We start from the raw sequence: 13,493 nt of genomic DNA, 5'->3' as shown, positions 1-13,493 counted from the left end.
AGAGCTCACTTTGCTCTTCCCACTAGCCATTAGGGAACACTCTCTGTGCATTTAAATAATTTGCAGCTGCACTCGTGTCTATATGTGTGCAGTTGTGATAAGTCTTAAGTCGTAAGTCTTAATTCACCCCCATCTCGTACCTGTGAGGGTTATACATCTCACTGCACTGTGCTTTTCACTGTGGCATTCACAATGAAGATGAAGAGGAACGAGATGGGAGGGTGGAGTGAGCAAGGAGAGGGGTGGGGGGGGGGGGGTGCAGCAGCAGCAGCATTTATTTTCAGTGCTTCTCATGTTATATTTATAGTCAATAAGACACACTTGGCTCTTCTGTCAGAGCAGGGATTAGCAAGAGAAGCTAGCTTCCACAGAGAGGCAGTTGGTGTGAGAGGGGATAGGAGGAGAGCAGTGGGTAAAAGGAGGAGGAGGTGGGTGAAATAAGGGCAGAGGAGAAAGAAAATGAAGAAAAAGGGTGTTTGGGGAAAGGAAAGGCAAACCATAAGACAATGACAGATTTGTTTGTTTAGGAGGACACACGAGGATTCAGTTGAGCCACATATTGTATTTTTAACAGCTGGATATGAAGTGAGAAAGTTGTTATTATTTTGTCATACCTGATAGAAAGAAATCACATTTATGCTACGTTTGACCTTTTACGCAAACATCTATTCATAGATAGAATAAATAGAAAATTATACGACCATTAGCTGAATATTTGGAGCAAGGAAAATGATATATCTAGCTCTACTGCTGTTGCTTTTATCCTTTTATTGTTTCTTGTTCATATGAAGGTATTTAAAATAGTGTTTCTATTTAAAGGAGCAGCCAGTATGTAAGAGAGCACTACCTTTTCAGTGTTCGTACACACCAAACTAACAACATAAACTACAGTAGCTACACGCTGTGAAACAGCGATGAATTATGTCCCACTAGATTACAGATTGCATCACTTTAAAACTGCACTTTTCACTTTAAAGATGCACTTTTCACATTTTCTTTCAACTAACGTCTCTAACTCGTCAAATGACTTGTTTTCTCATTATACATCCATACATCATGGAAATTATCCCACACTGTATGAAGCTACAGTTAGGTCTTTGGCCGTTTACACACTGCCTGCGTGGCGTGAGCGTGGCGTTTCTGTTGCGTGTCAGCTGCGTGGATTTTTCTACGTCTTTACACACCAGAAACGTGTCTGTCGCTGCTGCAGCTAGCCTTGTCTGGACACATGTATGTTTCCCATTGATAAAATGAAATACCATGTTAAACATAAATATATACTGATTTGATTACAGCAAAGACAACATCGGCAGTATTGACGGCAAAATAGGCTACAGTTTATTTCGTTCTGTATTGACAGGTGCAATATTAGAAAATCGATATATATTTTTTTTTTATTACATTTATATCTGCATTTACATCAAAACTTTCAAACATCAACCTGTCATTTATTAATATGTATTCGTGTCTAAACAACATATAAACATCTTTTCCTATTCTATTTTGCCTGGAGATGCTTCCAGCACGCTAGCGTGTCGCGTGAAAAATAGGCGTCGGTCCTATTTCCAGCAGGCACGCGTTTTCAGCGCAGCTCGAGCCGCGCCGCAGACACGCTGACTAGTCTGAAATAGTTATAAATAATGAATAAATGAACAATCAGATGATATGTTCTTTCATTCAGCATGCTTGTTTATTCATCTGTTCAGTCATTCAGCTGCTCCTTCCTTCATTCAGAATCAATACTCACAGGCACTTGTCTTCCATATGGAGCCGTCTGCAGTTATGTCACTGTACTGTCATGCCTGTGCTGTTGCTCTCCTCTCTAACAGCTGTTGTGCCATGCACTGCAGCTGCATAGGGATAACATGACAACTCTGCCTGTTATCCAAGCTTAATGTTATGACACCTGTCTTGTCTGCTGCGACTTCTCATCACTGTGCGGTTTCCTGCAGCTGCTTTGCCCAAATATGGTAATGCACTTTTGATATTGTCGAGCTTCTTTTTGTTTTTGTTTTTTACATTATTTGGGATTATCCGTCTCACTATCTCTCAGGCAGCTGTGGCTCTACAGGAGGTCGGCTGGAAGGAAGTCTACCCCATGGACTTCTACTCCAATCAGAGCCTGGGGCCGTGGGCGCCCAACCACCCTGACAACCAACCAGCGCGGCCCACGCGCAGGCAGACTCAGGTGAGCAGGGCTGGGAGATAAAAGGAGGAATGACCGGGGAAATAGAGGGGGAGAGGGGAAGAATAGCTGGTAAAGAGAGAAACCGCACTGTGTTCAGCATGTGTTTATCAGAATGTCGGCACACTGACACCCAGTGGCACAATGACTGAAGGACATGTATCTGGACGTCTCTCTTAAAGGCGTGGACTTGTGACCTTGTCCTTGATGTGCATCATACATTTTCTCATTTAATAATAAAAAAATAAAAATGCAATGAACGCTTTTTGAATGAATGCTTAATTTTGAACTTGTAAAAAATAATAATAATAACAATACAATAAAAGCTAAAAGAACAAAAACACAATATATAACTTGTCCGAAATATATAATAATAATCATCATGAATGGCTTCATATTTATATCATATCCTTATCTTTAACACAGTCTTTACAATTTGCTACATATGTATAAATGCGCACACCATAAAAAAGAAAACCTACACATTGACATATGCATATATTCACCATAGAAAATAAATAATGTAAATAAATAATCTGTGAGGACGCCTGGTCAAAACACTCCTTCTTTCTCCCTGTACCTTGTGAAAGCCGTATTTTTGTACTGCTTTTTAAACTTAACAAAACAAAAAGATATGCAGTTAATTGCTGCAGTGAGAATACACCTTGCAGTAGCCATATTGCCCCATATTACCACTAATCTGTCTGAGGTAGGTCCTGTCACTATCCCAAGTGTTAATGCTGTCCCACTCCCTGCCTACAGAAACCAGGCTCGGAGCCAGCCCTACCTACCGAGCAGTGTGAGCAGAACCGGTGTGCCCCCTGTGGCTGTCAAGGGAAATGACCCGTCACGCCCAGCCCTGTGTTTGACTCGTCCCGTGCCTGCCAGTGCTTCTGCCTCTGCTGACGGCTGGAGGGAGGTCAGACCAGAAGAAGAGAGTGGGTATAGTCTATAACAAGCAGAGGTATACCCACAGGAGCCCTCAGCCGCTCCTCATACGGATTACCAGCCATAAATAATCCCTCGTTTTAAAGCACAGACCATTGGTCTCATTCGCGCTTTCTGCGCGTGTTCTGAGCTCAAAATACAAGCGACTGAGAGTATAGCTTGTGTGTTTAAGGTCATACATGTTCATGCGAGTCACATTCCCATGAAGGAGCTGCTCTCTGCCGCGCTAAGAAAGAAGTTGATCCTGCACAGGGGGAAAGCGCGGGCCTTTCCGTAATGCACACATGGCTTTTGCGATTGTTGGAGAGAACGTGCGCGATGGCCTTGTGTACATTAAATGGAATTAAAGCGTTAATGTGGGTGGATTAAGTCAAATGCAAACCCCTTGTCCTTGCAAAGCACCCTATGTTGCCGGACACTTCAGATGAGTTTCCCTTCATGCTAAATTTCAAAGGCGTAGACATATTGTATGAAGCACTTTATTTGATATACAAGAGCATGCTACTAAAATGTGTATTCTTAAAATTTGATGCACCACGACACAACCTTGTTTCTCCGTCTTGTTTTTCTGGTCAAACTCCGAAACAATAAATCAGGGAATGGAACCTTGCTTGTTGTGAGTGTTTTTGATAAGCGCAGTGCCATGCTGAAGCCCTCAGCCTTACAAACAGTACGAGTTTCCACAGTAGATCCATGCGGTGCTAGTCACGACTGCTCTCCATCCTCATTATTTATTAATGGAGGAGTCTGTCAATAAATGAAAATAAAAATTAAAATAAAACCTCTATTGCTGTTTAGCTGTCACAGCAGAAACTGATTGACAGCAGCACACCGTGGCTCCAGCTGACCCCGAGAACGTGGTGATTTTCCCCAGATTGCAGCACATTGTCTCAAGCGGGTATGCTCTGTGAGTTTTGTTATTTGCCTACAACTACTAGTTCTCGAGTCAGATCCCTCTCCTCTACTTTCCACCGTTGTATCTCCTTGGCAACAGAGGCCAGTGTGTGATGCAGCCCGTCCCACCAGATGTCTTTCTCATGATGTGTCTCACGTGTCCCACTAGTGGCTGTTATGTTGAAGAGCTCAGTACTTGTTCCAGAACAGTGTGTGATGCGCAGCGGTCAAGAATAAATGATTGGGCAGCAGAGCTCTCTCGCAGCTGAGTTTTGATTTATTTTTTTAGCGCACTCTATCAGGGGGAAATGCTGAATAAATCCTCATCTCTTTCCATCTTAAAGTGTGCAGTTTTCTCACAGCCTAAAGATTGGTTTTGCTTTAAATATTTAGCACTGATTTCAACATCAGTAAAATGGGATGTGTTTTCAAAAAAAAAAGTCCAAGCTGGCAAGACTATATTTTGTGTGTTGGGTTTAGAATTTGAACCGATTTAGACACCAAAGATGGAACCAAAGGTTATTTAAATGTCATAATTAAAGTCAAATAGGGCCCTTATTACATCGCTAACGTAATTGGATAACAATAGTAGAGGTCTGGACACTTTGATGTATGCATACCACTGTGGAATGTTTTTTACAATCAGGATATTATTTTCTCCGTATGTCTGAAATGTGTGACATTAAATTTAAAATTGTAAACGTAGATGTTTGTGGTGTTTCATTTTGGTAGGTCACGGCCATTTTAAACTAATGATCAAATTAAAAATATTCAGTTTTTGTGTGTAAATACCTGAACTACATTATAGCCTAATAACTATCCTCGCTCTCATTCTTATTGCTTATTGTATATTTCTATCCCCCGTTGATTGTTACCTCGGCAACAAGTACTCTACCGTAGATCCATGTTGAAAAATTACAATATAATGAGCAAATGTTAATCTTACATTACATACAGTAAATAATGCGGCTATGTCAATAATCTCCACATGTACCTCAACACACCAAACATATGGCAATCAAAACATGAAATAATTGACCAGGAATAACCTTGTTAATTGCTTCTTTAAATTATTTTTTACAAGATTGCAATATAAAGTATGGCTGAGTGTGCTAGTGAGATATGGCTCTGTTCGTAATGGTTTTATTTGTCCGCGCATAGTCCCATGCTGATGTAGCGTAACATGACTCAGCCTCACCTTCTTATCAACCCGCTGCAGTGTTTGTTCTTGTTCCAATAATGAACAATTTGGCAACGTATGCAATGCAGTCATAATTGCTCCTGGTAGAGCACAACGTGGGCAAGTCATGTCTAGCTAACCCTGCCTTTGGAAAACAGAGAAAAATAAAATGGTGGAGCTGTACCAAACCTAAACTCAATGAAAGTGAATTTCCGAGCAGTTGGATGGAACTATTTTAAAGCGTTTTCAGATTACTTGAAATGGCTCATGGAGGCAAACTGATTGGGGAGTTAGACCGGAAAGTTAATGAGGCTCTGATCCACAGATCTGTTCTAACTGTGCCAGTCGCAGACAGACGGCTGTGTGAGTAATGTAAACCCAGTCAGTCTGGTCTGGTCTCTCAGATTCATCCCCAGCTATGCCGACCCCTGAGAGACCACTAGGTGGCACTGTTTGCATAGCTTATGTGCAGTCCTGTAAGGCATTCAAGGCACACACTTTTCACTGTGGAAAGGCTGTGCAGGGCATGGCAGCACGAAGAGTGAGTGTGCTTGGCAGGGTGCAAGAACCCAGTGTACTTCTGTAACTGGTGTGTGCAATTCCTTCCAGATGTGGTAGGAATTTAATTCCACGCTCATTTCATCCTCCTTGGCATCTCATCTCTTCCTTTCTCCCCATGCACCCTGCTTGCTCTGGATGTGTTTGCCGTCACACTTCCTCTGCCAAGAGCACCCACCTCACAGAGAATTAGTGACATGTTCATTACGACTCTGCAGAGGCCGCAGGTTTGAGTCTGTACTTTACACAATAGGTGCTCAAGTCACGCACTGCTCAGTGTGATATGGATATACCCTGACTGCATTGTCAGCTGGTTGCCATTGGTGCCCCAGCACTTGTTTGTGTAGCCTACAGCAGTAAGCTGTGATATGACTCAAACGCCATCAGCTAATGCACCCTCAACGACCACACGTGATCAAACATCCAGAGGTGATAATATTCAGTAAATATGAACTGTTTGCCTGGGTCATTGTTTTTCCATGGCTTTGTCGGTTAAAATATGTCAGCACCCGAGATATATTTAGTTGTTTCATTTCTCGAGCAGGAAAAAAGGCTAAATCACAGCAGTCTCTCTCGCTAAGTAAATTATTATCACAACCTTCTAGCGTTTATTTGCTTCTCATATGTTTCTTATTATTATTATTATTAACGGACTTCTTGGTCCAAAAGAGAGATCAGGCATGGGTGGAAAAGAGACCGGAGTTATGACTCATGGCACTACAACAAAAATAAACCGAAGAGGAGGAGATTTGTTTTGCAAGTTTGTTTTTCCATCAGTGTTGCTTTGAGGCAAAGTGTGACTTCAGAAAGCCACACACGTGACTGGGGCTTTGCTGGGGAAGGAGTGGCAGCAGAGGGCATATAAAAGATCTAAACCCGAGTGAAAAGAAGTTTGTATTTCAGTGTCTGCCTTTCTCGTTCTGTATTCCCCTGCTGTTCTTTCAGCAGTTTCCCTAGACTATATTAGAACTAAAGAAATGACAACAAAAGACGACTGCTTTGGTTGAACTCGCCTGTATTTACATCTGTCAAGACACACTAGGTTGGTGAGAAACTGTTTGTGGGGGAAAATCAATGCTCAGCTGCAGAGGAATGCCTTTTGAAAGATTTCTTTGAGTGTGCTATGGCGATAATAATGGACGTCTGATGTCTGCTGTGTCTGCATTATTTGGATATTTCAGTGAACATTTTCTGAAGAGGCATGATGAACAGAAAGCCGGTCTGAGCCATTGTACATATTTTACAGCATGAGTAAATCCAAAAGTGGTTTGCAGGTACCCCTGAGCTCTCGTATGGTCCTGTTTTCACATTTGTATGCTAAGCATCAGTTCTGCAATACAAGGAGAACAGCAAATGAGACCTTTTTACATAAAAAGCGAAACAAAAGCAACAGGTCCCTTAAAGGCAGAATTAGACCGTAAAAACAGCTTGTTGTACGATTCTAATTCCAAGTGTTTCTCTGATTTAGTTTGGTTAAGAAGAATCCTATCCTCAAGGTGGAGATCAGCAGCGATGTGTTTAACAAGCCCTTGATCTTCATCCCTGTGGAAATTTGAACAATAAACGATTATGTCTAGAGGCTGTGTGTGTGTGTGTGTGTGTGTGTGTGTGTGTGTGTATATGTGTGTGTGTGTGTGTGTGTGTGTGTGTGTGTGTGTGTGTGTGTGTGTGTGTGTGTGTGTGTGTGTGTGTGTGTGTGTGTGTGTGTGTGTGTGTGTGTGTGTGCTTGTTTAACTATATTCGTGGGGTCCAAAAACCGGGAGTCCAGTATACTTGTTGGGTCCCAACATCTTTGTGGGGCCAAAATGCTGGACCCCGCAACTTTAAAGGGCTGTTTGAGGGTTAAGACTTGGTTTTAGGATTAGGGATAGAATTAGGTTATGGTTAGGGTGAGGGTGAGGGTTTAGGTTAGGCATTTAGTTATGATGGTTAAGGTTAGGGTAAGAGGCTAGGGAATGCATTATGTCAGTGACGGGTCCCCACAAAGATAGTGCCACAAGTGTGTGTGTGTGTGTGTGTGTGTGGGAGGGAGGGAGGGAGGGAGGGAGGATGGATGCCAGGGCGGCCAAACAGCAATGTGAAGGATGGTTGCTAGAAGGTTGAAAAAGATTCTTTAGTGCGGGAAAGAAAAGAAGTGGTGTAAAGAGATGACTAATTCTGCGTGGGAGGTCAGCCTGTCTCTGATCATCCGGCCAAGAGCCACCCCAGCGCAGGGCTGTGACAAAGTCACCTTCTTTCCTCAACCCACTCTGTCCTGCCGTGGATTGTCAGCGCTTTCCTGTCGTGCTGTGATCCTCCTTTTCTCATTATTTAATTTAGTCCTTACATACTCCGGGAGTGGGACGGGGCCGAATGGTTACTGATTTTCATGTGTTTGCTTTACTTAAAGGTGCTTGTGTATTTCAATAGTAATGTGAGGGCTATGTATCCTTGTAAACGGCATTTGGAGTGCAAAGGAAGAATGTCATTGTACAGGGAAACTTGATTTTTACTGTGCATGTGACAAACGATTTGACTTGATTCAAATCCATTAAAAACTTGAGAGAAGTTTGTCAGTCCGAAAATCCGAGTTTCTGAATACCAATTATTTTTTCCTAAATTCTTGATATTCTTCTTCTTGAGTAATCAATGGATTCATGATAAATGAAAGGTGCTAATGTACTGGCCCTTTAAACAAACTAACCATAATCATGTTTGAAAAGTTTGATGACAAACTTTTCAAACAAGCAGAAGCAGCAACACTTAACTGGAATTTCTTCACAATTTAGGCAGATCATTTAGCTGCCAAATACCTACTGAACTACCCCATGTGGTCTATCCCTTTTATTTGATCCGAAACCAGGTTCCTAAATACTGTGTGGACGATATATATTAGTAAATCCTGAAGAGCCCTTATTGCAGCTAATACATGTATAGCCATTCGCTAGAAAAGTGAGGAGCCCCCCTCCCCGGGTTAATTATGTGGCTCAAAGAGCTGTCATCATACATACCTTCAGAAAAGATCATGTTTGACCTCAAGAAGAAGCCATTTCTTTTTGACAGATGCTGGGGGGGGAAATGCTGGACTCAGTAATACCATGCAGCACTAAGATTTGTAACAAATTGTAGTTTTCGTAATCATCACTGTAACTTGTATGAGAGTGTTGGTTGGCCTTCTTTTTTCTTTTTAAGGCCATACTGTGTAAACTGCCTCCTTACTTATGTTCTCTCCTGACTCCTAAAGTCACCACCAGGAAATGTAATCTTCGATCATATGGGCAAATTATGTATGACATTCTCCGAACGCCAACTGTCTTCGGTGAAAGTGCCTTTAAAGTTTTTGCTCCCTCATCCTGGTATAAATTGCAGAATTATCTTAAATTAGACTACCTACCAACAATGACACTGTTTAAAATTAGCATAAAGGACTATTTGAGTACTAAATGCACTTGTGCTGTTACTGAGCGCTGCTGGTGATTATGTTGAGATGATGTTTAATTGTCAACTGTCTTCTTCTGTTTTATGTTGTTTGTTTTTCACTGTATATTTTAATATGGAACTATTATACTGCTGTCTTGGCCTGGTCTCCCTTGAAAAAGAGATTCTGAATCTCAATAGGATTATTTCCCGGTAAAATGAATGTTAATAATAAAAAAAATGTTTTACACAATATACCTTCTCTCAGAGACAATGCCCATACTCTCATTTGAGACCCTGTTGCAGGTGCACTGCAGCCTTATTCAGGTTAATACTATACTGACAACTAATATATATATTTATAATTTATTAATTTATATACTTATTATTTTGTTTACTTATTTTCTTTTGTTTTTCTTCAAATTAATGTAATACTTAATACTATTACTATTATGTTGTAGTTTTCTATTTGAGGGGGGGCGGGGGGATGGTGGAGGGTCACTGTTAATGCTGTAGGCATTGTACTTTTTGCTGTACTGATCTCTTTTGCACTGCCTTCTATCTCTGCAAGAAACTAAAATGAAAATAAATAAAGTGTTTTAAAAAAAATAAATAAAAAAAATCCTGAAGCTAAAGAACCGACTATACCATGCTAATGTACCAGTATCTGATGATTAGATATCTGTGAATATGCATACTGACCCTTTCTAAATGATTATGTAATCACATTGATTTGGTCTAATTTCCAATTGGGAGCAGCGGCCCCTGACTCATTGTTAAAAGGATGGAATAACTATGCAGCTGAGTGGACATTGACAGTGATGGACTCATTGCTCTCCACAAAATAATGCATGTCGCTTTTCCAGCTTACCATTAGCGTGGCTGCGTTAGCTAATAATACGACATGTGGATGTGAATATTAATGTAAATGTGCTTTGAAAATGACTAATTCATTTAAACTGTCTGCCCTGTGTCATATGTGAGCTATAATGATGCCTTCCCAGTCAAGACCACTACTATTCTAATAATGATCAGTTGTGTGGCATCACCACCAGATTTAGAGTTAATCAGAAGACTAGCCAGTCAAACCGTGGTCCACATGTAGATTTACACAAGGAAGGTTTAATTGTTACTGGTTCCTTCTCTTTATTTAGCGTAGTATCTAGGGGTATTATAGTACTATAGCTCTTAATTGCATTTGTTATGTTATTATTTTAGATTTGTATCACTTTGATTTGTTCCTCACTTTGTAACCTTGGTAATGACTCAAGGTTTTGTGTCCTAAACAGGTTTGTTCATCAGGAACACTTGACATCTAAATATGCAACCAAGCTCTTACTTGTTTATTCTTAAATAGATGTTAGAATGTGTAATAATATTATGTCTGTTGACAATGTCATCACGCCATTATTTTATCACCTGCTTTAACCCTTGTGTTGTCGACCATGAACTTTTCTCATCGCTTTTTGTCGCTTTTTTCTAGGCCTTTTTAAACTTTTTTGTCACTTTTTTAAATGTTTTTTTTTAAGTCATGGTCAGTAAACCCAATTTATACATAATTGTACCTAATTTTTGAGTTTTAAAAAGAATAAATTATGAATTATTTTGACTAATGGTTAAGATCAGATGATGTTGAGTGAATCACATACTGGTGTATGTCAAAGTCTAGTCAGGATGCTGTTTTGAAACTATTTAAACATTCTTTTCAAATGCTATAAAATTGAATGAAACACCCAAAATTCAATGGAAGTAATCATAAATTTTACCCGCAAAGAATGTTGTATGGGTTCCATACCATACAACGTGCATCTGTGTTATTTTTGGGCAATTTTGTTAAAAGAAACCCATATTTCTGATATACATTTTTTTTAAACGGTCAAATTTGACCCAAGGACAGCACAAGGTTTAAATCAGGTAATGTTTTAAAATGTATGAAAGTTTTTTTCTTGCCTTAAAATAAATCTAATGTCCCCATTACTAATGATTTACTAATCTGTTTTAAATCATTAGGATACATTTGGTAAATGAAAGATAATAATGGATATTCATGAGTGTATTGATAGTTTATTCTTGTCAGTAAGTCATCATGAGCTCATTGTTTACTAATTACCATTTCATTTTCAGAGTGAGCCTAAAGATTTGGGTGTGATAGTGCCGTAACAGGTTTAACAGACACATTGGAAACCCTTTTATGAATTGTCCCAGTGGGGACTGAATGTGACGGCTGATGTGATTCTTGTTTTCTCTCTCAGGTAGAAAAGAGGAGAGAAAACTCACAACTTCAGTCCGGAGTTCCTCTCTCTTATTCTGATGAACTTGGATAGCCACCAACAAGGATAGTGTTGAAGGGAATGCCGAGTGTTACTGGATAAGGTCCCTTTGTGGACATAAAGGACTGATGCATGTTACCTCTGAGGTCAGCAGGTTTATACAGGGAGGTAGCAACTGTGTATACTATTATTTGAACTGTTAAAAGCCCTCCTAGGGACTGGTGTTGCGAATTAGCCTTGGCTACAAACACTGTGATACAGGCATCGGATTGTTATTTCTGTAATAATCTATGCTTTTTTGTATCTGTCCCTATTTAAATAAACTACAAATAAAAAATAAAATAAATAAATACGTGTGTTCCAAATGTGCCTATGCTTATTTAGTAAAAAAAAAAAAAAAATGTTTGCACAAAAAAACGAGCTATCTGAACCTTATTTATGTTATTTTTAGCGACCGGTAACTGTAACAGCCATTTACTTTAGATGTAGTATAAGCCTAAAACCTCATCTTTACAGAATCTTCCTTGTTATGTGAAAAAAAGAAAAGAAAATACCCTTGAGATTACTGTGTTTTAAGTGGAGCACTTACTATTGTACAACCTTTTTTAGGATCCGGCCACTTGAGAAGAATTCTTTCAATGGGATTTATTGATTGAGTCCCGTAACACGCCATTCACCTACTTCATTTCTCCCTCTTGCTTTGGCGCTAAACATACAGCTGTTTTTTTTTTGTTTTGTTTTTTTAAGTGTCCCTTCAACATCCATACACACACACACAGTACATTCAATGTGTTTCTTTATTTTCATGACTATTTACATTGTAGATGCTCACTGAAGGCATCAAAACTATGAATGAACACATGGAATTATGTACTTAACAAAAAAGTGTGAAATAACTGAAAACATGTCTTATATTTTAGATTCTTCAAAGTAGCCACCCTTTGCTTTTTTATTAATAAGGGAAAGAATTCCACTACTTAACCCTGACAAAGCACACCTGTGAAGTGAAAACCATTTCAGGTGACTACCTCATGAAGCTCATTGAGAGAACACCAAGGGTTTGCAGAGTTATGAAAAAAAAGCAAAGGGTGGCTACTTTGAGGAATCTAAAATATAAGACATGTTTTCAGTTATTTCACACTTTTTTGTTAAGTACATAATTCCATATGTGTTCATTCATAGTTTTGATGCCTTCAGTGAGAATCTACAATGTAAATAGTCATGAAAATAAAGAAACACATTGAAGGAGAAGGTGTGTCCAAACTTTTGGCCTGTACTGTATGCTTTGCTGCACATGCCACTTCATCATCAGCATCTACATCATCTAATCTTGTGTTGCCTAAAAAGTATTGCTGGAAAAGTAAGAGAAAAGCCTTCCAACCTTACCAAGTTAATCGTGGATATTGAAATCATGTTGATTATGGTGCCATTTGTATGATCGGAGTCTTTGGTCTCTGAACGGTACGAGTTTATATGCTGCTGGAAAGGACTTCAGCATGTGGAGTCTTACAGTGCAGAGACAACGGACACTCATCTACAATAGAGCCCTCACTCAGAGGATGGCAGCTACAGCCTCGGGATGAGGTTTTCATTTGGCCGATGATCAATTTAATTCAATTCTGAAACCAACGCATCCGGGCCATTGTTAAAAGCAGTTCAAGTCATTACTAACTGACAAAGTCTCATGTGTTCATGATTCATCAATTTATTGATGGGAAATGATACATTGCATGGGTACAATTCAAACATGCATACCACTGAACGGGTCAATTGGTTCAGGAATCATTCAAACCAGCAAGTTAGAAAAGGAACTAACCCAACATACTGCTATAACCGCTGATAAGGAGTGAATATCCGCATGAACAGGATGTTACCTGAGCTCTTTCCCTTTTTCCTGGCAGGAGTGGATTAGTTTTCATCAGGACTGGACAGGTAGCCTCTGTCTGACACTGCTGTTCTGATGAACCTTCAAAGCCCAAGACTTTCATCCACATGTCTTCCCTCCATCTTCAAGGAGTCTTCCCTCCTCCAGGATATGGGTATACTGTAATATTCCTTCTCA

At 39.8% G+C, this 13,493-nt stretch overlaps 1 protein-coding gene across 4 annotated transcripts in view; it reads left to right on the top strand.

Annotated features, from left to right (window-relative positions):
• Positions 1 to 11,749, top strand: part of dph1 (diphthamide biosynthesis 1) — an 89,436-nt gene extending 77,687 nt beyond the window's left edge. The window contains exons 11-13 of one of the 4 annotated variants that reach the window (XR_005641838.1): positions 2,054 to 2,188; positions 2,948 to 3,123; positions 11,414 to 11,748. Coding sequence is in view for 3 of the 4 variants with exons in the window: in XM_039824410.1 (XP_039680344.1) it covers positions 2,054 to 2,188; positions 2,948 to 3,123; positions 11,414 to 11,472 (370 nt within the window). In the remaining variant the exon portion in view is untranslated. Of the gene's footprint in view, positions 1 to 2,053; positions 2,189 to 2,947; positions 4,733 to 11,413 lie in introns of those variants that run through there. The other 3 variants (XM_039824410.1, XM_039824418.1, XM_039824426.1) reach the window with 3 other exon arrangements.
• The last annotated feature ends 1,744 nt before the right edge of the window (positions 11,750 to 13,493 follow it).

The sequence above is a fragment of the Perca fluviatilis genome, chromosome 2, assembly GCF_010015445.1.
Source record: "Perca fluviatilis chromosome 2, GENO_Pfluv_1.0, whole genome shotgun sequence".
NCBI classification, from domain to species: domain Eukaryota; kingdom Metazoa; phylum Chordata; class Actinopteri; order Perciformes; family Percidae; genus Perca; species Perca fluviatilis.
This window is presented reverse-complemented; position numbering and strand designations above follow the sequence as displayed.